Source organism: Salvia hispanica, chromosome 4 (genome assembly GCF_023119035.1).
Source record: "Salvia hispanica cultivar TCC Black 2014 chromosome 4, UniMelb_Shisp_WGS_1.0, whole genome shotgun sequence".
Taxonomy (NCBI): domain Eukaryota; kingdom Viridiplantae; phylum Streptophyta; class Magnoliopsida; order Lamiales; family Lamiaceae; genus Salvia; species Salvia hispanica.
This window is the reverse complement of record NC_062968.1, coordinates 55,188-81,014: the sequence shown is the minus strand read 5'-3', so window position 1 is coordinate 81,014 and position 25,827 is coordinate 55,188. Positions and strand designations below refer to the sequence as shown.

General features: G+C 37.4%; 6 protein-coding genes across 11 annotated transcripts; 4 read left to right on the top strand and 2 right to left on the bottom strand.

The window, feature by feature from the left end:
- Nucleotides 1-332: 332 nt before the first annotated feature.
- LOC125185439 (probable isoaspartyl peptidase/L-asparaginase 2) lies at nucleotides 333-2,032 on the top strand. The gene is made up of 4 exons (XM_048081968.1): nucleotides 333-557; nucleotides 632-865; nucleotides 1,226-1,312; nucleotides 1,396-2,032. Exons 1-4 carry the CDS (start codon nucleotides 333-335, stop codon nucleotides 1,885-1,887), a joined length of 1,038 nt encoding a protein of 345 aa, XP_047937925.1. The 3' UTR covers nucleotides 1,888-2,032.
- A 1,923-nt stretch (nucleotides 2,033-3,955) lies between these two features.
- Nucleotides 3,956-5,852, top strand: LOC125219078. The gene is made up of 3 exons (XM_048120942.1): nucleotides 3,956-4,559; nucleotides 4,980-5,165; nucleotides 5,246-5,852. Exons 1-3 carry the CDS (start codon nucleotides 4,077-4,079, stop codon nucleotides 5,525-5,527), a joined length of 951 nt encoding a protein of 316 aa, XP_047976899.1. The 5' UTR covers nucleotides 3,956-4,076; the 3' UTR covers nucleotides 5,528-5,852.
- Nucleotides 5,853-6,823: 971 nt separating this feature from the next.
- Nucleotides 6,824-9,097, top strand: LOC125218940 (probable BOI-related E3 ubiquitin-protein ligase 2). The gene is made up of 3 exons (XM_048120754.1): nucleotides 6,824-7,029; nucleotides 7,114-7,445; nucleotides 8,546-9,097. The coding sequence occupies exons 1-3, from the start codon at nucleotides 6,927-6,929 to the stop codon at nucleotides 9,059-9,061; spliced, it is 951 nt and encodes a 316-aa protein (XP_047976711.1). The 5' UTR covers nucleotides 6,824-6,926; the 3' UTR covers nucleotides 9,062-9,097.
- Nucleotides 9,098-10,112: 1,015 nt separating this feature from the next.
- LOC125217660 (receptor homology region, transmembrane domain- and RING domain-containing protein 2-like) lies at nucleotides 10,113-12,292 on the top strand. The gene is made up of 4 exons (XM_048119177.1): nucleotides 10,113-10,257; nucleotides 10,920-11,150; nucleotides 11,216-11,623; nucleotides 11,741-12,292. Exons 1-4 carry the CDS (start codon nucleotides 10,131-10,133, stop codon nucleotides 12,124-12,126), a joined length of 1,152 nt encoding a protein of 383 aa, XP_047975134.1. The 5' UTR covers nucleotides 10,113-10,130; the 3' UTR covers nucleotides 12,127-12,292.
- Nucleotides 12,293-12,566: 274 nt separating this feature from the next.
- LOC125222954 (phenylalanine--tRNA ligase beta subunit, cytoplasmic-like) lies at nucleotides 12,567-20,206 on the bottom strand. 6 transcript variants are annotated; one of them, XM_048125864.1, is made up of 23 exons: nucleotides 19,926-20,206; nucleotides 19,448-19,648; nucleotides 19,153-19,261; nucleotides 18,245-18,524; nucleotides 17,622-17,705; nucleotides 17,469-17,524; nucleotides 17,274-17,374; nucleotides 16,932-17,061; nucleotides 16,719-16,834; nucleotides 16,414-16,480; nucleotides 16,095-16,136; nucleotides 15,618-15,659; nucleotides 15,376-15,452; nucleotides 15,018-15,144; nucleotides 14,765-14,932; nucleotides 14,415-14,543; nucleotides 14,221-14,322; nucleotides 13,914-14,045; nucleotides 13,761-13,835; nucleotides 13,366-13,473; nucleotides 13,164-13,259; nucleotides 13,002-13,085; nucleotides 12,567-12,876 (listed from the first exon to the last, which is right to left on the bottom strand). In XM_048125864.1, exons 5-23 carry the CDS (start codon nucleotides 17,677-17,679, stop codon nucleotides 12,808-12,810), a joined length of 1,779 nt encoding a protein of 592 aa, XP_047981821.1. In that variant the 5' UTR covers nucleotides 17,680-17,705; nucleotides 18,245-18,524; nucleotides 19,153-19,261; nucleotides 19,448-19,648; nucleotides 19,926-20,206; the 3' UTR covers nucleotides 12,567-12,807. The 6 variants fall into 6 exon arrangements, with proteins under 6 accessions (XP_047981821.1, XP_047981819.1, XP_047981818.1 ...); XM_048125862.1 differs by having other exon boundaries at nucleotides 18,245-18,578; nucleotides 19,954-20,206; XM_048125861.1 differs by having other exon boundaries at nucleotides 18,245-18,578; nucleotides 19,926-20,205.
- Nucleotides 20,207-20,577: 371 nt separating this feature from the next.
- LOC125224101 (protein TIC 40, chloroplastic-like) lies at nucleotides 20,578-25,183 on the bottom strand. The gene is made up of 14 exons (XM_048127447.1): nucleotides 24,813-25,183; nucleotides 24,274-24,385; nucleotides 24,063-24,120; nucleotides 23,951-23,968; nucleotides 23,287-23,584; nucleotides 23,060-23,169; nucleotides 22,902-22,962; nucleotides 22,568-22,640; nucleotides 22,348-22,388; nucleotides 21,810-21,855; nucleotides 21,449-21,543; nucleotides 21,256-21,359; nucleotides 21,083-21,130; nucleotides 20,578-20,989 (listed from the first exon to the last, which is right to left on the bottom strand). The coding sequence occupies exons 1-14, from the start codon at nucleotides 25,021-25,023 to the stop codon at nucleotides 20,936-20,938; spliced, it is 1,329 nt and encodes a 442-aa protein (XP_047983404.1). The 5' UTR covers nucleotides 25,024-25,183; the 3' UTR covers nucleotides 20,578-20,935.
- Between the last annotated feature and the right edge of the window lie 644 nt (nucleotides 25,184-25,827).

Sequence of the window (25,827 nt, the reverse complement as noted above, 5' to 3'; positions counted from 1 at the left end):
TTCCAAACGCTAGTAATTGCGCATCAATTTTTGCAGTGATTAGAAAAATATTATCGAAATTACAAATTGAATATTGAGAATATATGGTACGTACCAAAACAAATTTATGTGTTCACCCCTGGTCCTCACATTTATAGTATTTTGATAAGAATTAATTTTGTTACTATAGGAGGTTCATACAACATGATACTGAGTGTTATTACAATTACAAGGTTGGAGACAGGTGTATTATTGTAAAATAGTAGTAGTAATTAAAAAATGGAATTAATGAATATAATTTTTGATTTAGGTATGGATCGGTCACGCCTATAGGCTATAAATAAGCGGAGAGAATGTTTATAAGTGGAGTAGAGAGAAACGCCGGGCGGCATCCAAGAGAGAGAGAGAGAGGGGAAATGGGCGGTTGGGCTATAGCGGTGCACGGCGGCGCTGGTGTGGATCCAAACCTCCCTAAGGAGCGTCAAGAGCAGGCCAAGAAACTCCTCACTCGCTGCCTCGACATCGGCATCTCCGCCCTCCGCTCCTCTCTCCCTCCCATTGATGTCGTCGAGCTTGTAGTACGTCTTTTTTTTTTAATTTATAAATGGCTACATGCATGTGTTTTTGATCCATCCTTTAATTTTGTTTGTAGATACGAGAGCTGGAGAGTGATCCTTTGTTCAATTCGGGGCGCGGGTCTGCGCTGACTGCGGAAGGGACGGCGGAGATGGAGGCGAGCATCATGGACGGGGTCGGGCGGCGATGTGGGGCCGTCTCGGGCGTCACCACCGTCAAGAACCCCATCTCGCTCGCCCGTCTCGTCATGGATAAATCGCCGCATTCCTATCTTGCTTTCTCCGGAGCCGAGGACTTCGCCAAACAACAGGTTTGTTTGTTACTAGTATACACGTGAAAGAGATACTCCCTCCGTCCCAGATAATTCGTCCCAGTTTTCTATTTTGGTCCGTCCCACATAATGTGTCCCATTTCACTTTCACCATTTTTGGCAGTGGACCTCATATTCTACTAATTCATTTCTACTCACATTTTATTATAAAACTAATATATAAAGGTAGGATCCACATTCCACTAACTTTTTCAATCCACTTTTCATTATAATTCTTAAAACCCGTGCTTGGTCAAAGTGACCTGAATTATCCGGGACGGAGGAGTACTTTAATTAATATTGTTAGCCTAGCTTTTTTGTTTTTGAATTATAAAATGGTTTAACAATTGGTGAATTTAGGGAGTGGAGTTGGTTGACAATGATTACTTCATCACTGAGGACAACCTCGGAATGCTGAAATTGGCCAAAGAAGCCAATTCAATCATAGTAAGTAGTAGGAGTACTCCATAATTAAAATACTACTACTAGTTGGAGTGTTGGACAATTCGTGATTAATTGCATTTTGGCAGTTCGACTATCGGATTCCTCTGTGCGGGGCAGAGGCGGACGGTCCGCCGCTGAAGATGAACGGGCTCCCGATCAGCGTGTACGCCCCGGAGACGGTGGGGTGCGTGGTGGTGGACGGGGAGGGCCGGTGCGCGGCGGGGACGTCCACGGGCGGGCTGATGAACAAGATGTCGGGTCGGATCGGGGACTCCCCGCTGATCGGGGCGGGCACGTACGCGTGCGAGGCGTGCGCGGTGTCGTGCACGGGCGAGGGGGAGGCCATCATACGCGGCACGCTGGCCCGCGACGTGGCGGCGGTGATGGAGTACAAGGGGATGGGGCTGCAGGAGGCGGTGGACTTCGTGATCGAGCGGAGGCTCGACGGAGGCGGCCAGGCCGGGCTCATCGCGGTGTCGAGCAAAGGGGAGGTGGCGTGTGGCTTCAACTGCAATGGGATGTTTAGGGGGTGTGCTAATCAGGATGGCTTCATGGAGGTTGGGATTTGGGATCAGTAGACTCCAGAGTTATATCACCATAATGCTCCTTAGTTTTAATTACTGTTTAATGGTATTGCTTTTGATAATTTTCAATATGGTATGTGCTCCTTTTGTTTTTATTTAGTTGTATGTGTCTTGTTTAATGGCCTATATCATTTTCATACATCTTTTATCATTTTCTTACTACCCGCTTTTTGGTTACTTGGTTATGGAAAAGTTTGATGTCGCTACGGGAATTAAAAAATGTTAGTCATTTCGTCCCAACTTAAATACTCCTTCCATTCATAAAAAGTATGAACATTTGATTCGCCATTTATTTAAATACATAATTAATGAAACTAAGAAAGAGAAAAAAATAAAATAAAATAATTAAAATGTTGGTAGAGGAGAATAAAATTCACTTTATTAGAAATAAAGAGTTTCCAAAATAAAAAAAAATGCAACTACCTTCGTCTTCCAAGAATATGAACATATGATTCGGCATAAGTTTTAATAATATGGGCCAAGGATTAAGTGGACCAGTTCCTAATTCGACCCATATAACTCGATGGACAGAATTTCCAATGATGGCCCATAATCGATGCATCAAAATCTTGATTTTGTATAGTTTTTTATGGGGAGGGTGGTGGGTGGAATATAATTTGAAAATATTTTAATCGGTGATATATACTATACTGTCTTAGGTATTTCGCATTTAAAAAATGAATAAGTGATTTAATATATATTTACTCTTCTATGTAATTTAGAAAAATATTAAGTCTTTCCATTGGATTTTAAAATATTAATAGCTTGTGTAGTATTGGAATACTAGATTTAAGAAGGGTAAGTATATACCAATATTTGGAGGCAAGTATATATAGTAGTAGTACTAGTAGTTGTGTTGTTGGGATGGATCGAGGAGAAGAAATGAAGGCAATGATGAGTTAGTGAGAATACATAATGAGAATATATTCATTGTTTCTAATAAAGAATTACTCCATCTCTTTCATACCCAAGATTGTTTATTACACATAATGTTTTCATTGTCTGCTGTTCTAAACTTCTAATTATGTGTTAGTTTCTCTATTGGTAATTAAGAATTTAACGTCATGAAACCACACGTTCTAATATAAATTGTGGTGATAAATATTAGAATGAATCAAAATACAGACTACTATAAAGTCTATTACATAACTATTTTCTCTCTTCCTAGCTAGATTCAAAAACGGAACTACCATACACTAAATATTTATAATGTAGACAAGGATGCATTTTATTTTATAACAATGACAAGCAAGAATTTGCAAATTAACCAAATAATTAAGCAGTACTGTCACTAGGGCGCAATTCACATCAAGAATGTAGGATGGTACTTCCATAATTATGAGTCCAAAAATAAATGGGCAAAGCCCATGAATCTCCTATTACATTTATTGCTGTCCAAAGCATAATATATTAATACTAATGCCTTTGGACCCAAGGAAAATAAAAGCTTTTTTTTCTTTATCTCTTTCCACCTTTATGAAAAACACATTAATTTGGGATTCACGTGTCTCCATGTGTTGCAATTTTTTCTTCTCACTACAAATTAGTGTAACAACTTTCCATATTATAATAATTGTACTCTAATATATATAAAAAAGGTAAACGATCAATGAAGTTGATTGCTCAACCATTCATTGACATTACAATAGCAAAATGGTCGACGCTTTAATACATAGAATCGAAATAATTATGAAAGGAGATCAAACTCAAGAATGAAAACATAATATGGAAAGAAAAATAAAAAAATCATACCAACTCTTTAAAGAAAGGTAATTGCCAGCCCTAACGCAGCTGTCGCAGACTTTTTTCTACCCAACATTGATTCTCACTTATTTTCATTTTTCGTGTCGGTGAATGGTGATATACGGAACTAATTAATCAAAACAAATTCTACACTATATTAGTACAAATTTGATCAAAGTTATAGATGTATGTAATTACACAAGTTGTCACACCAATAATATCCACAGAAATTCATAGATAATCGTATTAAAATACCTATAATAAGGACTAGTAATAATAAATATGTCAGCCAATTTAAAATAATCCTCTGAAAATTGGATAAGTAGAATAGAATCAGCCCAGAGTCATTTTCTTTCAGTATTAGAAGTCTCTAAAATTCCAAATTCTGCAAAGCAAACTTTTCACACTCTTCACGCACTGAGAAGAGAAACAAACACACAATGCACGCGAAGACGGATTCGGAGGTGACGAGCCTTGCCCCATCGTCGCCGGACCACAACCGGCGGGCGATGTACTACGTGCAGAGTCCGTCGCGCGATTCGCACGACGGGGAGAAGACGACGACGTCGTTTCACTCGACTCCGGTGCTGGGGAGCCCCATGGGGTCGCCACCGCGATCGCACTCCTCCGTCGGCCACCACTCCAGGGAGTCGTCAACCAGCCGCTTCTCCGGCTCGCTGAAGCCGGGATCGAGGAAGGTATTGCCGAACGACGTCGGATCTGGGGGCAGGGGACCGAAGAATTGGAAGGACTGCGATGTGATTGAAGAGGAAGGATTGCTGGAAGATGAGGAGTCGCGGAAAGGCCTGCCTCGTAGATGCTATTTCCTTGCTTTTGTTGTAGGATTTATTGTGTTGTTTTCGTTTTTCGCCTTGATTTTGTGGGGAGCTAGCAAGCCGCAGAAGCCTAAGATCACGATGAAGGTGAGTTTCTCCTTTGACCACGCTTTTTTTGGTTGATTTCGATATTTTGTAGTTTGTTGAGCTCAGAATTGTGTTGAATCGAGAGTCAAGGCTTGTTAGCTCTGTGATTAGGATTTGCTCAACTTATTTATGTTGGATTGTGATTCATATGAATCAATTTATGTGGCATTGTGATTTCATTGAAAATTTGAATTGCGTTGAATATGGTGATGATGTTGTGGAGATCAAAAACAAGGCGAGTTTGGTTACTTATTTTGATGAAATTGTGATGAATTGTGAATTGTATGAATCAATTGGCGAAGGGTTTGTGATTTTGGAGTTGATTTGGTAGAATTTGAATTGTTTTTTGATGATGATGCGCAATTTTGATGTTGTTGAATTGAGATTGTGACATTTTAGTATTTTACTGAAATTAAACAGAGCATTACATTTGAGAGATTCATGGTTCAAGCTGGTTCCGATTCCACGGGGGTATCGACCGACATGATCTCCATGAACTCGACCGTGAAACTAACCTACCGCAACACAGCTACATTTTTCGGAGTTCACGTCACCTCAACTCCGGTCGCTCTCACCTACTCGCAGCTCACCATTGGCTCGGGCACCGTAAGTCTCCACTCTGTCAAACCCATCTGACAAACGCCGAGTGTCATCGAATGATTTTGGTTTGTGGCATTGCGTTGCAGGTGAAGAAGTTCTATCAATCGCGTACCAGCCAGAGGAACATGGCTGTGACTGTAATAGGCGACAAGATCCCGTTGTATGGAAGTGGTGCGAGCTTGAGCACCCCCACGGGGATCACCACGCTCCCTGTGCCGCTGAAACTGGAGTTCACAGTCCGGTCGAGGGCTTATGTTCTTGGCAAACTGGTGAAGCCGAAGTTCTACAAGAAGATCGAATGCTCTATCGTTTATGACACCAAGAAGCTCAACGTGCCCATCTCCCTCAAGAACTGCACTTACAATTAATGGGAGATGAGATGGTTGCATTGTTCATATCTGCTGAGGATTGATTGAGGTAATTTCATAGCACAATTTGTGTGAGCTTAGCAGCTAGTATTTATGAATACATGAGGCTAAGTTGAATAAGAACTCTTGAAGTTCTTCATGTGTCTGTTTATATTTTATCTAGGCTTTGTGTGACTTATTAATTTAATTTATTTTTGGTATATATTGAGTTTGGATGTATTCTTCAGTTGGGGTTAAGGAAGTGTATGAACTCTTTAGTAGTAGTACTGTAGTAGTAGTATATATACTTATATGTCTTACTTTACCCACTAGTTTCCATTTTGAATATTTGTTTTTATTTATTCTTAATTTCAATTTTTATGCTTTAGTTGAAGTACTCCACATCTATTATATGATTATATCCAAATAAGAAATGCTTATAATCATTTCAGCAATTAAGTTTGCAAGTAGGGTGTATTAATTTTTTAAATTACAGTTTTTAATTAATTGTTAATCATCATCCATAACTATATTATAAACTAGTATTTGTAAAAAAAATAAGTATGATTAATATAAAATATTTTGAGACACTAGATTTTGCATTTGTACAAGGCACCAGAAGCGCATTAATCTATTGCTATCACATCCACTAATTTGCCAATAATGATTACTAGAATTTGGTAAATAGTAAATTCGAATTAACTAGGCCATGATATTCTTCAGCAAGCATAAAGCAAAACGTTCTCCAAATTTTGCTTGATATAGTGATGCATCTTGCGATTAGGAATGATCCTAGGTGGGATTGATCGACTCTATCATCCGTCCATGTGTAACATTGGACAACTCCATAAATCAACTTCTCATGATACCCTCTCTCAATTGTGCAATTTTCAGATCTCGTTGTAATGTACAATTTTTGTCAAAAACTCAAACCCATACGATGGCAGGCAACATCAGCAAATCGACTTGAACCATCTTCCTCCAACAAATTTCATAAATTCCATTTGATGGATTCGTACGATGTCCAATTCATAAAAATATTCAAAGGAAAAATGAATATTAGTCCCTAAAATTATAAATTTTACCAAATTTTGGTAGCATTTCACCCAAACTTCAAAATTAATCTAAAATATTATAAATATAACATTTTATTTATTATTTTTCACAACATATTAATCATCATATTCGACTAACTTAAATGCATTTTTTTTTTCTTACTTAACATTGCTAACTCGCATAGAATAAATTTTGCCAACAATATCTTATCTAGGTAGCCAGCCTAAATAAACTTTTCTTTATAATTCGACTGTCAAAAGATAACAATTCAAAACCAAAAGCACTATAAGCAATTTATTCAAAATCAACACATGATTCGTCTTTCAAATTCAAAGCTCCACACTTGAATCAATTTCATCCATCAATGGATATGTATAACAGCAACGTCGACGGCCGGATTTCGCAGCAAGTGCCCTACTTCAACACCCCCAATCTTCTTGATCATCACCCCCCTTACATTCCTCCTTGTATTTGCCCTAATCTCCCTCCGATTACTTCTCTTTCGATGCGATTTCACCTCAATTTTCCTAATTTCTTCTTTAATTTTTCAGTTCAAGTTGCGGGCTTGGCTCCAGGCCTGCCTCACGAGGAGAACGAGCTGGATTCTCAGTGGAATTTAGGGCTCGAGGCGAAGAAAAAGCGGCCGATTGAACAAGTTTTTCTGGAGAATAATCTGAATAAAAGCAACAGCAGCAACAATTCTCAGATATCATCCGTGGATTTGCTGCAGCCCCGCTCAGTGTCAACCGGGCTGGGCCTCTCGCTGGACAATCCACGATTGGCATCTTCAGGTGACTCGCCCTTGCTCGGGCTGGTCGGAGATGCTCTTGATCGCGAGCTGCAGAGTCAGGATGCTGAGATTGATAGATACATTAAAGTTCAGGTGCGAATTGTGATTTTCTTGAATAATTTCCCCCTCTTTTAAGTGTTCAATGTTTGGTTGATTTGACTGTGTATTGTGTTGGATCGATATCTCTGCTTGTCTATGATAAATAGTATATATTGCTGGTGTGGATGATTTATGCTTCAATTTTGTAAATTGCTAGTCTTTTTAGTTGATATGGAGAGGTCATATACTGGTTTTGTATCAATGGAGTTACGTTTAAGTCTTGTGTTGTGGAATAAACATGTTCTCAAAAGCATTCTTTTTTCTGGTTTTAATGAAAACTTGAATCTTTTGAATAATCACAGCTGTTTGGACTTTTTTTTGTTTATGTTTCAACTTTGAAGGCTATCTAGTACTTGCGGATCCTTTCAAAGTGATATACTATGTGTTTACACTTTTGGTGTATGAACATGTAATTATGCAAAATCATTGTTTAAACATAATGCCTGGTCCATTGTATTTTTCTGCATTGCTCTTGGCTGTGTATTGCTATTATTTTGTTATGTTGCTTGGTAAGTTCTTTCTCAAGTTCGTACAACAACGAAAAACACATGCTTGATACTAGTGAATGTCATGAACATATTCAAAACTTTGAAAATGGACATGGCTGTTTGATTATAATCTTCTTGATGGAGCAAACATCTCGTTGCCCTTTTTATCCATCTCTCTTAATCTGCAAAGTTCATTTTCTGCAAATCCTAGGAATATCAGACTTGAAAGTTACAAACTTCATCTCCAAGCCTGACAAGACGAATTGTGTAGCATCATAGATTACAATAGATAAATTCATGTGTAGGTAGCATTTTAGAAGAAAATTCACTTTCTAGGTTTAGGATTTTCCCATCCTTGCTAGTACTAGTTTTTTTAACACCTAATTGTTTGCATTACGACCCAAATTTGAGGCAAAAGTGCAGCTCTTTTGCTACTGATTTACTCAACACTAATTGTTTGTTGAACTTTAAAATTAAATACAATTAAGCAACTTGGATCTAATTTTGTGCCAGAGAAATGTGTAGTTTTCCTAACTCTCTTTTACTTCTATTGTGATTACAATGAATTCCGTCTCATTTGGAAATGGTTTGATTATCTTTGGACAGGGTGAACGTCTGCGACAAGCTATTCTAGAAAAATTCCAAGCAACCCAACTCCAGACCTTGTCATACGTTGAAGAGAAGGTTCTGCAAAAGTTCCGGGAGAAAGAGGCCGAGGTGGAAGATATCAACAAAAAGAACGTGGAGCTTGAACTGCGGATGGAACAACTCGTTCTGGAGGCAAACGCTTGGCAGCAACAGGCAAATTACAGCGAGAACATGATCAACGCCCTCAAGCACAACCTAGAGCAGGCTTATGCGCAAAGCAGGGACAGTAAAGAAGGGTGTGGGGATAGCGAGGTTGACGACACGGCATCGTGCTGCAATGGCGGCCCGGTCGACTTCCTCCTCCCCAAGGACAGGAAGGAGTTGATGAGGTGTAAGGTGTGTAGATTGAAGGAAGTGTGCATGCTTTTGTTACCTTGTAAACATGTATGTTTGTGTAAAGAATGTGAAAGCAAGTTGAGTGTGTGTCCATTGTGTCAGTCCTCCAAGTACATAGGCATGGAGGTTTATATGTAATGAAATTATATGAATCTAATGCTGACTTTGTCTTAATCTCTATAGACTTGGTTCTAGCCTTTCATCACCATGCCATATTACTACCTTGATATGAATATCCCTTGAAGTCTTTAGTGCAAGTAAAGTCAAATCAACAATTCAATCTCAATCTTTTCAATTTGTATCAATTAAAAAAATATATTCAAATAGTAACATGTGATGTCACAATTCAGTCGTGGAAATGGTACTCTGATAATAGAAATTGATACCATTTGTGAGCATCACTCTTGTTTAATTCCCGTTTAGCATTATTTGTTTTGCTTTATACACATTTAATTATATTTTTGTACTTTAATTTGTTATTCTCCTTATTAATTTACTAGTATTGATACTCCCATTGTCCACAAAAAATAGTCTCATATGTGGACAACAGAGTTTTAATGCGAAATTATTAGTAAGAAAGCGAATGAAAAAAAGTGAGTTTAGTGTGAAAGAAAATTTCCATTTTTGAAGTGGAACTATTTTTTGTGGACATCCTAAAATGGCAAAATAAGATTATTTTTCGTGGGCGGAGGTAATATAAAAAACAAAACTTGAATTATTATTTGAAATCATAGTCTAGATGAATAAATTGAAATTTTATTTTTAATTAAGTTGTACAAATACTGACGTAAACAATAGTATTAGAATCAAAATAAATAAGGAATGGACATGGAAATTGGTGTTTTGTTAAAAATATTCGAAGGCACTTTTGCAGATCATGTTACTAACCATAATAAGACGGTCATTTTATTACTACAAAATATCCCAATATTAGTTGCTAATATTATACTTTTCCAAACAAAGATATTCATGCATGCATGTACCCCTAAATGGATAATCATTTGTTTAAATAGGAATCGTAATCTAGATGATCTCGTTAATCAAACATTAGCGAAATTCTTTTGCAAAAGCCCTAAAAAGTATTGCTGCACTATGGAAGTTGATGTTTTAATTTTCTAATTTTGCATGAATTTTGGGAAAATAGCAAGAAAGAATCAATTTTTTTTTCAAGGGAGAAAGATTGGAAATTTGTAAAGGTTAAAAAGAGATGTTGTATTTGTGGGTATTTTTGTGCTGCATTTTCTATTTCATGGGTTTTTTCGCAGCTTCTGGAAATGTGGTGATGATTACAAAGAATGTAACTTTGTCTTTCGACGACGTTGAAGCTCTCTTTGGTGAGTTATTTATTTTATTTTTATATTTTTTCCCCCTTTTTTCTTTTCATTTTTTGTAATTATATTATATCATTCATTTCATGGAATTTGGAATTCTTATGTCATATGTTTATGCATTTGTTTTTATATATGAGTTTTCTGTTTTGTGTCTGATGAAATGCTCGAGTGATTCTTGTTCAATCTATGTTTCTTGTTATATTTCTTTGTTTGTGGTTGAAAAATGTAACATGATAGCAACATCTAATCTGTATGGGAAATAATACCAGCCTATTGTCCACAAATCGGTTCATTATAATCTATCAGTCATGCTGAGTGAATGATCAAGAATGTCGTTTTTCGTGTCTGTAAATCCATAGCTTCTGATGACTGATGGTTTCTCTTTAGTAAATAATATGATAAACAAAGTTACTGTTGTGTCTCTGCATATCCATAGCTTCTGATGGTTGGCATTTAGTAAACAAAGTGATCAAGAAAGTATTTTTTTTGTGTCGATGTATATGCGGATGGATGGTTCTCTAGTAAACAAAACGATCAAGAAAGTCATTTTCGTGTGTGCATATATCTATAGCTTATGATGGCTCTGTAGTATACAAAAAGATCAAGAACGTCGTTTTTGTGTGTATATACACATAGCTATTGAAGATAGATTTGTGTTGTTGTAGCACCCACAGTGAAAGAGTCTGGAATAGGTGGGACTGTGAGCATTGCAGAGCCTTTGGATGCTTGCTCGTTACTGACCAACGAGATAGTTGCAAGTATGAACGGCACCAGGTATCCATTCGTCTTGATTATCAGAGGAGGATGTAGCTTCGAGGACAAGGTTAGACGAGCACAAGCTGCTGGATTTGAAGCAGCCATTGTCTATGACAACGACACCACCGATTTACTACCAAGTAATCTCCTTTTTTTCTTGAGAAACTCAGATTTGATGCTATTTTCATACGATCTGAACTTGCAGTGGCTGGAAATCCTGTTGGTATAAACATAAATGCAGTGTTTGTGTCGAAAGTTTGTGGGGAAACACTTGCTAGCTATGCTGCTGGTGCAGCTGATTTGCAGCTGTGGATAGTCCCGAGCTATGAGAACCCAGCGTGGTCTATAATAGCGCTGTCGTTCTCTTCTTTATCTGGTGTTTCAGCTGTGTTGGCCACTTGTTTCTTCGTGAGAAGGCACCGGTTCAGAGGTGAAAGGCCTCTAGCGCCCCGTGTGAGAGAGTTCCACGGGATAAGCAGTCGTCTGGTGAAGGCAATGCCCAGCTTGATCTTTACAGCTGTTCTTGAAGACAACTGCACCTCTCAGACATGCGCTATATGTCTTGAAGACTACAGTGTCGGAGAAAAGCTCAGGGTCCTTCCTTGTCGACACAGTAAGTCTTCGACTGAAATAATCTTGCCATGTTTCCTTTTTCGGTAAAGGAAACAGGCTAGCTAATGGGACGGAGGGGGCTATCTTGAAACTGATTTTTTACGTTGCGTTTTGACAGAATTCCACGCTGTTTGTGTCGACACGTGGCTAACATCGTGGAGAACATTCTGCCCTGTCTGCAAGCGTGATGCAAAAACCAAAACCACGAGGCCTACCGCGTCAGAGTCCACACCGTTGCTGTCAGCTTCCGTTCCCCCACCTTCGACTTCTTCGCCATCTTCCCTGGAGTCATCGTCACCCATGCGAATAGGGCCTTCAGTTCCACTCGTCTACAACCTGAGTGATGCGCCTCGCCTCCAACCCGAGGGTGCTTGTGCAGTGTCGTCTAGCACGACCAACTACACTTCGTTGTCGACTCTTAACTCCATCTACATGCTCCCATATATTCCAGGTGCCAGTAATGTTTCGTCGGGGTGTTTAGGCTCTTCAAGTCACGAGACGTAGGGAGTTGTCTGCGGGTTTTTTGTCGTTTGGTTCGACTCCTTGGGTGCTGTGAAGCTACCTAATTGTACATGGTATTATAGGGCAAAGTCTTAGAATCTAGATGTAGAAGGGAGGTCGTAACAGTGTGACTATATAGTATATATTGGTTGTTCATGCTGTAATAGCTCTTTATGTCAATTTAGTTCATTTTATTAAGTTCGTCCTTTTCATTATTCTTTGTTTTTGTAACTATGTTGAGAATATTCTAAACTTGTTTATAGTAACAACTTGCAACACATTCTTGTACTTCATGATTTTTCTTCGGAGGGAATTATTGATAATGGCTTCTTTGTTTATTTTCTTTTGGAGACTAATCTACTTATATTTTTGTGTGAAATAATGACTACCTGAGGTAGAATATTACTTTAGCCTACAATCTGAGTACAAAATGCATGACCAAGTGTGGAAACAAATTATAACCATATATAATTTGTATAGTTGGATCAAACATAAAAGTTTTGGTTTTCATGTAAAAAACATACAATTAATTCCAACAAAATATGACTTGATCTCAAGTATTAGAGAAGCTGAGAAACCATGTGTCAAAATTTACATTAAAATGTAACAGAATGAAAACCATAGCCTTTCCTATCTATCTCCTCCATCGACGATTCAAACTTCAGTATATGGTTTTGTTAGGCTTTAGAGTAATTTCTCAATGTCGATTTCCACAAATGAGCACGGGTCTGGAATGTCAAAGTTATGCAAAACCTGCAATCAAACATGAAGTGTTCTCATGGATAGCAAAACGTGGTAACGAGCTACAAGAATCTAAATCCTGAAAACTTGTAAAAAGGCAAAAATAACTGAGTAAATGGGTCGAATGATCAGTGTACCTGTGGATGCACGATTCCAAAATTGCCAATTTTCTCTCCTTTGAATATGATGTGTGCTTGTCTACCTTTAAGATACTCCGGCTCCTGCAGCCAGGACATTGTAGTGAGCATATCATTCGAGACTAGATCTATATGACACTGAAGAGCTAAAACAGGACGTACATTTGAACTTTCTATGTAGTAGCCTGTCTTGTCACCAGGTGATACAAATGGAGTTCCCATTACTTCCATGATTCTATCTACAAGGCCATGTATAAGCTGAAAGAAAAGGAATCTCGTTTACTTATAATGTGGCACGAACAAAGTGACAAAGCCGACTACAAGTTACAACTTACAAGTAAATTAAAAGGTTAGAAATGGGTACCTCAAATCCAGAGGTAGATCCACAATGTAAAGCTGCAAGCTTTCGATGATTGGATGCACCAACATCTTTTTCCTTATCCAATTGCACCACATCACCCACTTCAAATATCTAAGAAACAAAATATTCATGCTCTTTAGTAATGTACAATGTGGGAATTTCATAAAATGGCATTACATGAAAGCATATGGATCGTGTCTAAGCCACATGATCACAAAGAGTTGCAATTCATACATGCATAAAAATAGAAGGGAAAAAGTAATTTAATGTAAAGTCAACTGCTGTATGCATTTGTTTCTCCTTCGTTTCCTACTGTACAAGTTGTGTCTGTCATTACGATGAAACTATTCCTGCTAATATATGCAGAAGCAGCAAGAATGTAAGGAAGTTATAATTACTTTGATTGGTTTTGGATGATCTTTATTGTGCCCAACTGTTTTCAATATGCCGGGCATAAGAGTGGTGCGGACAACCTGAAACGAGTAGATCAACAAAATTAACAAGCCAAAAATATATAAAACTGGGAAAGTAGCATTGAAAATTAACTGAACCTCAAAATCCGCTGAGCGAGGATTTCCATTAATCGCTGCAGTTTTGTCTTCCTCACGGTTAAGCATGGTGGAAATTTCTTTGCTTGAGCATAATATCCAAGTCAAAACCTCGGTGTAACCAACTGTTGCAATCTAAGAGGAGTAACACTAAACCAGGTCAAAAGCAAGAAACTCCAGCTGAATAGAAAAAGTGCTCAAAGTTACAAGCAGAAAAGATATTTGGCAGAATGAATTAACATTGAATATTAAACATTGAAATGATTAATTATAAGCAAAAACATAGAATATTAAATCTGTATCATCCTACCTCTTCTCGAATAAGATCACTGAACTTATTCAATAATTGTGGCTTCACAGATGGAAATGTTATCTTTGGAATTTCATTGTAGCCATAAGCAATAGCCACATCCTAAAAAAGAAGGAAAAGAGGAACAATTGTCAGGTCTACAAAGGCAATGAGCAGATATAAATCAAGCATAAGATGAAGATGAAACTAGATACCTCGGCCACATCACAAAGATGAAGAATGTCACTTCTAGTGGGAGGAACTGATATTGTGAAGCTGGCTTCATTCTTCTCTGATATCGAGTGCTTGGCATGCAATTGCATTTTATTCAACAGACAAGCAGACTGAAATATATATAGATGTTAGTCTTAAGTTAAACCATCTTCGCAGCTTTTCTGTCCCTAGTCATCCTACATAGGCTCGAGCTAATAATGATACATCTCATCAAGATGTATATATCTATTATGATTGTCAGCTTTTTGATCTCTTAGTAGTAACTAGTATCCCCATGAGGCATAAATGACAACAATCAAGGAGGAAATTGATCATCGAAAGAATATGATACCTCATGGGCTGGCAGGGATACCCCAATAAGCTTGGTGATGTATGACAAAGGAACCTCCATTTGGTAAAGAGACAGATCTGGCGAAACATATGATCTTCCATCGGTGTAAGTCACTTCGACGGGCTCAACCTCAAACTTCCTTTCACAATACATTGAGAACATGGTAACCTGCATAAAAGGCAACACAAGTACTAAGAAAAACGAGAGACGTCACAGTTCAGAAATTAGAGAAGCAGATCTATTCTATATATACCATTGTGTTCAAAACAATATTGGCCTTTGTCAAGTCTGTGGCAGTGCACTCAATAAATACATTCTTTGTCTTCAAGGTAATGGCAGAATGTGCACCATTAATAATTGGAGGCAAGGACAAAACAGTTCTGCAGAAAGTGTCGTGGCATTTATCAGATCAAATGTTAAGCAAGCAGAACAGCAGCCAGAAGCACTAAAAAGCTAAGTTGTCACTATTAGACATGAAATTTCAAGGAATAAAGATTATTAGGCACACATATGAAGATAAACAAAACTACTATGTCTAGGACACAACTAGTGCAAAAGAAGAGTACATGACTAATAGCACAATACCCTATGATTGAGGGAAAGTAGACTACCTTCTCTGGTCATATATGACAGGGTAAACTGGTGATCCCTCAATTATATGTAAGAACTTCTTCAATTTCAAATCTTTCTGCCAAACAAATTAAGGGAATGTATGATCACAAATCACAAAACCATAATCATTAACCAGTGAATCCATTGAAATAGAATTGGCTGCCGAGGAACAACTCGCGACAAGAACTTGATGTCTACTGGTACAAAATACAACATGTAAGTAATGAAGTGTATGGCTCACCTTATAAAATTCCATTAGCTCGTCAGCTGAGAAGTTCCTTGTCTGAGAAATTGGAGATTCAACAGATTCAGCTTAATAAATGAAAAGAATGTTTATAATATTAAGCAATAAGCATGCAGCTATTAATAATTATCAAAATGGAATGGCTCTAATCTAATTATCAAAACGGAATGGCTCTATAAGTGGTTTTGAGTATACCAATATTTGAATATGTGAAGAACGGGAAACTGGCAGGTTTCTTTATATATCAAGTACTATTCCAGTAACACAGTATGAATATATATATTAACTTTGCACCACATGTCACTATGTAAGGGTTACCTTCTATTGCTAATAGTTTTATTGAAAGAGATGACAAATTGAATATCACCATTTTAACTGAAAAGAATTTGTGAAGTTTGAGTCCTTCACTGCTATCACATCATTCCTGAAAATAATTATTAGATTCACAAAAACTTCAAACATAAATAAAAATACCTGTTTTAGTGGGGTGAACTTTATGTCTTTTGGTGATAAAGCCTGAAAAATCACACAGAAATAATTGGTTAAATGCTAATTTCGTGTCCATCGAAGAGAATGGTGCAAACTGCAAACGGGATGAGGCCATCTTTTGAGATTTAAAAGTTGGAGGGCAAGCTTTACCTAGCTCTTATGTTTCAAATTGGAAACAAACCAAAAAGGATAGTTAACCAGTCAAAGTAGCACAGTAAAATCTAGAATGAGTAAAGAAAGATCATAACTATAAAAGCAGTAACTCCCATGGGTATTACAAAATAGTAGAAGAATATACTTATACCTCATATGTAAAAGGGCCTTCTATTGTATCCAAATCATGTGTACCGATTGCAACCAAAGTTCTTCGCCTATATACATGCAAGGAAAGAGATAGAAATAAGAGGCCAAATAAGTGAAGTTCAAAATCAAAAGGAAATTACGAGAAATGGTAATTCTATCCAGATTCCAGAAAAGGTTGCTGAAGGCATCCAAACGCCACCTTGATACAGTTAAATCACCTTATACAATCCTAATATATAATTCATGGAGTTTCTTTTATGAAAGAAGGATAAGTAGTCAGTTGAGTCTCAGATTAAATAGCTTTACCGGCAAATATTCTGGTGAAGGCGGTCTTGAAGATCAATGAAGCTATTATATCGAGCTTCATCAAATGTAACACCTCTTAAAACAGCACACACAACATATGGGCGGATCTGAGATGTCTGTATTAAAAGAAAAATGACTAATCAAGCAGCAACCCAACTAAGAAAATGATAAATAAATAATTTATCAAATGAGCTAGCTTTATTCTGTTCGAACCTCTGGTTTGACATGCATTTTGAGCATAGATTCCTTGCTGATGTTCGCAACAGTATAAGTAGGTATTGGGTCAAGCCCAGCAAATATTCGCAGAGCTTGTGACAAACCCTCGAGGCAAAGTAAATCATATCTGTCCGTATAAATCAAATCAGGAAAAGGATAGCAAATTTTGCTAATCCGAACCAATTGAAATTGATCACACTTCACTAGCACATAGTACTATGATATTTTTTTACAATAACTGGGAATTAACTCGTTTTAATCATCTTATTGGACCTACATTGCAGCAGCATCTACATAACAAGATTGGCAATAATTAAAAAATTACTAGTATACTACTACCTATTAGCTGGAACTTCAATTTTATAAATCACTTCCTCGTCTTCAGACGGTTCCTCTTCTTCCAAATGCTTCTCTTTTCGTATAATTGCCTTCTCCGTCGTCTGGTTCCACATTAATCCAAAAATTCATCAATTACAACTTAAAAAATCCAGCTTTTCTCAAATTTGACTGGTAGTAATAAAAATTTATACACACCACATCGTCGAGCTCGATTCCAAACTTGAAGCACAAGTCTTCAAACTCTTCTTGAGCTTTAGAAATGGGAAATGAATCAGATTCCACTAGCTTCAACGAGCTTATACAAGTACGAATATAGACGTAAATAGATAGGGAAAGTAAAATGCATACTGTAGGTGCGCCCTAGAGCTGCGAACAGACGATCTCGGCCTACCCTAACGGTGGGCATGGTGGTTTGCGGCGCGCCGATTCAATCTGCTCAACTCTTTTTTTTTCGTTATTTCATCGCTTTGATGAATTTTGGGCTGTTAAACTTTTCTAATTTATTGGGCTTTTTACTAAAACAGGTTGTAGTTCCGGGCTTCTTTAAACATATGGCTTTTAATTACTATAGTTTCGGTTTGAGTTTTGAACTAAATTCAGTCTTTCGGTTTAGGAAAAAACCGAACCGAATCCCGAATGCTCACCCCTACATTACATAGTAAATGAGGATGATATTCAGAATTATACCAATTAATTTATTTTTTTCTAACTTGGATAGAGAGAGAGAGAGAGAGAGATGCCGTATAGAAGAAGAATTTAAAATAGGTATGTTATGATTCATGTAAAGGAATGGAAGTCCAATATGCTCATCACTTTTATAAATGTCAACTACAAAAATGCTGAGTGGTAACTGAATTCCATATCCAAACAAAAATGAAGAAAAATCATGAAAATAAATAAAAATAAGACCAAACACTAGACTTCTTGCCTCAATACACAAACTCTGATCATGGAAGTGAAGCAGGTCAAACCTATCGATAATCTCGGTGCTCATTTGTCAAGGGCTCTCCTGCTCATATGCGTCCGGCTCCTCTGAGGAAATCAGAGCTGAAACTACCTTGTACTAAGATAACATCAGCTATTCTTGTTTTGCACGGTCTGATGATGGGTCGACTTCAGTTGGTCCCAGCTGCTGCTTTATGCTAGCCTTTGCATCTGCTAGGAATCTAGGATCTGGCTCGTGTTTGTCCAATGGGGGCTCTTTCATGGCCGAGATGATATAGAGTACGATAACCACATTTACGGAGATCACTGCAAGGATTCCACTCCACAATGTCAGGGCTTCATGGGACAAACTAGCTGAACCTGTTCCAAATACATGAGATAAGAGTGGCAGCAACTTTGTCTTTCACAAACATATAATTGCAAATCACCTTTTTGGCATTTAATAAAATTTGGTAAAATTTTGAACAATTCATATAAACTATGTTTGTGGTAGTGGAGTTTGATAAATGTGGTTTTCAGCCATATAATCTTGAGTGAAACCAAAGAAATGGTTGCAATTTGAAGTGTGTGAGTCACTCTAAGGAGATAGCCTTCACTCTTCTGACAAGGGGTCATTCAGTTTGAGCGATAGGATAGATTGATAATACACTAGTATTACTTTTAACTGAATACGTGAGGATAAGACAACCAAACAAGCTCAAAATTAATCAATCCTTTAAAAGGTAGATCAGCTTGGAATATTTTTATCTATCCATCATGTCACTCAAAGTGAACGCCTCAAAGAGTAATCAAGGAGATGCATCTACTACTAATCACCACCAGCAATCAGGTATGTCAAATAGAAGGCATATTTAAAGAAGCTTGAAACTAAAAAGAAGCTACAAATCAACAAAGTGAGAAAATGGATGAGATAAAGTTGTGAGGGCAAGATTACCAGGGAAGAAATTATGGTTGAACCCATATAAAACTGCAATAGGCACGGTCCACATAAGTGCCGATGCAATTAAGAACTTGCTCATGACTTCCATTACAGCTCCTCCAATCTGTAGACATGTTAGATCACAAGGTATGAAATAAGTAGGACCGGTGCTTTGCAATGAACAAAAAAGCTAAGAATTATGCAAAGCCAGGATCACAAGGAATAATCCCAAAGCTTATCTGATACATGATTGAGCCAAAAGTGGTAATTTACAATCTAACAAAATTGATTGTGAGTGAAATCATCTTACATGGAAAACTGTAGCGCTAGTATTGCCTTTTTATGCGACAACCATGGATTTGAGTTGATCAAAGCAAAACAGCAACGTGAAGATGATGTAATGAGCTTGTTATCATCAAAAGCATCATTTATTATAACTTCCCTTCTTCTAGATATACTAGTATACTCCAGATCTTCATCTGATGTAGATATTTTAGTGAAGCTTCCAAATCTATGAAGATCGAGATAAAATCAAATCTTATAATCATATGAAGGGAGGCATTCAAAATATCACTTTGAACTTCGACACAGTTGATAAGCTCAAATAACTTTCTCGGCAAAAACACAAACACCTTAACTTGTGAGTGATCATCGAGAACAAAACAAAGAAATTCCGAAAACGTAATCTTCGAACAGGCAAAACACAATAAAAAGGCCCAAATCACCCAACATCAACGCATCATAATTGAAAAATCAACAGACTATTAGTGCATTGGAGCTAACGGAACCTGCAATTGAGAACAGGAAGAGGCTCACTTCAACGAAACTCAACTCAACTCGGTGTAACTCCTCTATCACTACAAATATACTCCTTTATTCGTCAGCAAACTCTTTCAATCTCAGCTCCACTGTTGGATTTGGAGCAATTGATCGCTAATAATTGAACCGACAGAGCCGTGAATTCTCGAGGAATTTGAGAATGGGAGAATGGAGAATTTGAGAATTACTGTAGTTGGTTTAGTTAGAATTTAGCCTTTCGAAAACAAGAGCATTAAAACATTTTTCTTCAAACTACTACTCCTTCCCTACCCTAAAAATATATTTTTAAAATAGTACCAAGTTTAATTAAAAATTAGTAAAATAAAAAAATATTTTAAAATAGAAAGTTTCTATATTTAATTCCAATTTCAAATACCAAATACGTCTACCTCTTAAGTATATTTTTTATAATTTTATTAATAAATAAATTGATAAATTTTTCAAAAAGTAATTTGTGACAACAAGGAAAATAAAAATAATTCAATTATATACCCCCAGGCCCCAACTTCGAACCCATCTTAACATATTTTTTTCTAATTTAAATTGAATTATGCAATTTCTGTAACAATTTCACATGCAGACAGATTGAATAGTTTGTCCACGTTTTATTCCTCAGTTGCATTAAATTCACAACCAACCAGATATGATAACTCATATGAATATGCAACATCTCAGAAAATCTCAAACATCATTCACCAAAAAAACTAGAACAGCTGAAAATCGTATCTGAAACTAGTGAGGGGGTTTTGGTTTAACAACTAACAAAAACCAAACCAACACTTGAAGAAGCACCATCCCAAAGTAAAACAATGTATTCGCAGGTGGAGGAAACGCAAAAATGTTGGCAATCGTACTTGTAGCACGGGGCTTGCTGATGCATCGAAGATTATGAAGCTCGTTCCATACGAAATTTATCCGGGGAAATTAAAGCACGTTCATAGCCTTGCTGCTTTGGTAGGAGATGGACAGAATCAAGAGTTTAAGGTGAAGTTCCCGGGAAGAGCTCGGATATTTTATTGAACACGTCCATAACCTAAGAGAGAATATGAAGATTCAAGCATTAGCAAAAACTGAACATGGAATAATAGTTTGATTGAACTGATTATGTTAGGCCTTTAGCTTTTACCTCTTTGTCATTTTGGTACTTGGCGATACTTAGAGGGTTCTGAGAGCACTGCAAGAATGAGGAAAATCAAAAATAGAAGCTGACACACATAGCAGTGCAACATAACACAAGAGAGTACGATGAGAGGGGGGAGCGTTTAAGTAGATTGGATGAGAATTGAAGAAATTGCTTACATCTAAGATGGCTGCTTGGACTCTTGGATTTTGAAATGCCATAGCAACATCGGGATTAGCCATAATTTTGGATATTACTTCATCAGGAGTGAGGCCTATTTGATCTGCATTAAGTAAACAGAAGGTGTAAATATTTGCAACATATCTCCTTATCGACATTAGATATCAACAAAGTAAAATGGGCAATACGCACCAAACTGTTGTTTGATCTCAGGGCTGCTGAGATCAAAGTTCTTCAACGTATCCATCATGCGACTGTCCCATTCAGGATTTCCCCCCATATTATTTCTGAAAACATAAAGTAGAATAAAACATTACTGTTATATAAGATCCTGCATGATCCAGTATAGGCAACCACATCAACAGTTCAACCAACCAACCAAACAAACCAGCAACTAATTCATATTCTAAATGCTCTGAAGTTGACGCAATACATACACAAACTTACTTAGCAGAATGGAGCGAAACTAACATATTTTAATGTTTTGAGTCCATGGAAGAAGCATCTACTATCTTCCAAAATTGTAAACCAATGGACATAAAGATGTACTTACAACATATCTTGAAGTTGCTGACGGTACACTGGATTTTGTAGCATCCCTGTAGCATTACATGGATAAGGTAATTAGAAATTTTCATTGAAGAGTTTAGGATATAATTCATAATTATATTCATTAGTAAAACTTAAGGATCTCACCCCTTTTACCCTCCTTTTCTTAATTAAGATTCTGCTTCAGAAAGAAAGTTTTGAAATGAAAAAATCTAGAATTCTCATAATTTAGTCCACAGCAGAGTGAGAAAATGCCACTGCTGTATTACAAACAAAATCTTTCTGAAAGTTTTCAGCTTTGCATTGAACTAGTCAAGAATAAATCAATAAAGTTTCTGAGGTTCCCAATTCCCTTTTCTTTCCTTCTATTGTTAATATATTTCAATTAAGCCACTGGAATAGCAAATGAGAAAAAAAACATGCTTTGCAAAACCTTCAAACGTAATGGATATGAAACAGTATATGTTCACCACAAATTAAAAACTAGACAACAAAAATCAAAGCTCCCATAAAATTTGAAGTGTGTGGAGAGTCAAATTTACATTTAAAGGTGGTAGGATTCCTCATCTCCTCTGGCAAGTAACTGCAAATAATAACAAACCAATAAGAACTCCCAGTAGTAGGCACACGATAAAAATAGTTTGACCTTCTATATGGGACAACATTTCTTTTACCTCTAACAGGTCTCAGCTCTCATCCAATATGCATGTGAAATTAATAACAATGTAAAACCATTCAAAGTAAAGGTATAGGATATCTCACGGGAAAACCATTTTCTGAACGGTTGGATCTTCCATCATTTTCTCCAATGCATCCACTGACAAGAGGGGGTTACCTGTTTATTTATGGATGAAAATTTAATTGATTTCTAATTTGTGAAAGAAGTTTAAATGAAGCAAGAAACAATCTAAAAACTGTAAACATGGTCTCTTCTCAAGCTTCATCTTTTATGGATAAGAACAAATAAATTTTTATTATAATATGTTACATGTAAAATCTTATAAATATTTTTAAGTTTAACAACTCCAAGTAGGTTTAGATAGTTCAGAAAGTAGTTACAAACACTAAACTACACAGGAATGCAGTCCGAACTTACTAGTAGAGGGACCCTCTGATGCCCCTGTTCCTTGGTTTGAAGCCGTGCCATTTTGAGAAACCTGTTGGAAGATGCTCAAATGATTCAATTGACCAAAATGTGATAACATCATAACAAATTACAAGTCCAGACAATGTGACTGTGAGGGTCCAACTTACTTGCTCGGATGACTGTGAGTAATTATTGGGTGGATCTGTAGGCACCGATTCCTTGTAGTCTTCAAAAGAACTTTTCTGCACCGTCTCCTCTGGGGAGACATCTACAAATGCTGAAAATGGAGCATGTATACTCAGATCCGATGAATATTGGCGGAAGAACATAAGGACGGAGGATATGTGGAAACGGAAATAAAAGATGTGACATATTTATAAAGGATTATATATACCGTATTTCTTTGGTGCATCCTGCACTTCTACTTTATTGTTAACAGATGTTGGCAGAGGATCCTCCACTTTTGTTGCAGGTATATCAGTTATAGATTGAGAAGCTGCAGGAGCTCCACTCTTGAAGGAAGGAGCTCCACTTTTGAAGGAATCTGATGCCGAGCTCTTTGATTGTGGTTGTGGTGGTGGAAACGGGAAGGGTGAGCCAGGTGCAAAGGCAGTGTTTCCAAATGGGTTATTTTGATTTTGAGTATTCATCTGTTGTGTGAAGGTCTTAAAAGCTTGTTCCATTGCATATTTCTGCAGCAATGTGATTTTTCAAAAAAAGTCAGACTAGGAAAGGAATGGGAGTGGCGATTTATGATTGACCATTTTTCCACACTAATGACACTATACTAATACACATGTTCCAATGTAAGATTCGTGGATAAAATAAAAAGTGAACTAATGGACCTCAATCACTTGATCCATTGCATGTAGATCAGGAAAAAAGAGGAACAAATAAAAAGGGAAGATGACAAGTAAAAGAAGCATGAATATAGATGTATTTTCTAATAGTAGCACTGTTATTTCAGCTGATGCTACAAAAATCAGAGAGAGATCACACTAACGGACTATAACTAACAAAATGAACGAGAACAATAGGGCGGTAAAGGCGTGACTCACCTTTACTCTTCCAGCCACCTGTAATGTAATGAATGTAGGTCAATAAAATGTTAAAGAGCATAATTAAGTTGGAAGAAGAGTAATGAAACTTCTGTGACAAAGCACGGCTTACCCATGTAAAAAGTGCTGAGAGGCCAACACCAACACCAATCCAGAAGAGAGGCGAGCCCCTATTTTGAGAGATCAAGAAGTTGGGTAATGATTACGCCAAGGATGAGAGAGTGCATGCTAACAAAATCATACTACTATCTATGTGGAATATATAAAATTATAAGATCATAGCTGTGAAGAAAGTGGTAAGAATAACATCGATGGATTATTACACTTGAGAAGAACTAGGTGGAACTGAAATCTGTGGATTTGTACCAACAGACGATGTTTGTTGGCCACTAGAAGCAATGCTAGCAAAACAATCCCTTGCAACTTTCTCCGCCACTGAAATGATCGAATTAACAGTAAAAAGAAAACTACATCAGATTTAAATTATTGAATGCAGTAACAAACACAGGAAGCAACACACAAAGCTTGTTACAGAGGCCAATAACAAAACAAGCACTGATGGATGCAAACTAACTCGCTAAGGAAGAGAAGATACTATACATTACATTGTTATACAGTTCATTGATTTAAAAGTGAGTTTAGAAACAAACTCATGAATTCACAGCGATATATTTGCAATTAATTTCTAGCTTCCCATAACTGCCTACAGCACAAAATAACATTTTATTTTCTTTAGCCAATCATCAACTCCTCTCAAATTAGGGATTGGATACAGATATAACACGAACATCATGCTTTCCGATAAAGAAATTACATATTAATCCGAGAAACATATAAACTAAACAAAATTGTATTCATTTACCTATAGTTCTGGTGGCTTTCCTCGCCTCGAGCAGAGAAACAACCGAGACGGAATGAGCAGGATTGCTCTTCCTGCAACTTGTCCCCGTTTTTCTGAGTAAATTTGGAAGACCTACAAATTGTTTGCTGGAAAGTGGAATTAATGAGTTCCTCGGATTGGGGGAGACTCCTAACACTATTTTGGGTGACGAAACCATTCCCAAATTCTCCATTTTTACCAGTAAAATCTAGCTACTAGCAGCTCAGTTTATCGAAATAGTAGTTGAGAGAGAGAGAGCAAAGGCTTTACGCGTGAACGCAACTCAGGGAAAGTGTTAACGATATGCGTAATTGATTCGGATCTTTCAAGCGGGCCGACGGCACCCGACCCGATTTATAAGACAGTGAGTCTTAAAGCTCATTTTAGTTCATTTTGTAGTCCTTAGGGCATCCACAGGGGTGCGGATTTCAGCCGGGACATCCCGACGTACTTCTCAAAAAATACCTTCTGCCATGTCATAAGTATCTCTCACTGCACTGCCACGTCATAAGGATATCTCACTGCATAATGGCGGACATCCCCAAGGATGTCCCGAGGATATCCCACTGCATAACGGCGGACATCCCGGCCGACATCCACAATAATAAAAAATCACAAATTCACAAATATGCAATTTACAGAATTAAAATTTCGACACAATTACGGAAAAAATGCAACGATTTTATTTTAAAAAACATACATATTTAAATTTTAAAAAAAACCATCCCAAACCAAAAAGCAATTCAAACAAAGTACATGTTATGCTTTGAATCTCTATAGTTTGCCGCTAGCCGAACGGGTATATATAGAGTTTTAAAAAAATCAAAAATCAGGACGTCCGTCATGGCACCGCAATTGCGGACGTCCCGACGGACGTCGTCAGAAAGCCGCGGAACTCCGGTGTCCGCAAGCGACGTCCGTGTCCGCTAGTCACACGTCTAATGCGGACGTCCGGCACACCGGTCAGACGTCCGCTGGGACGCCCGCCGCTGCGGAT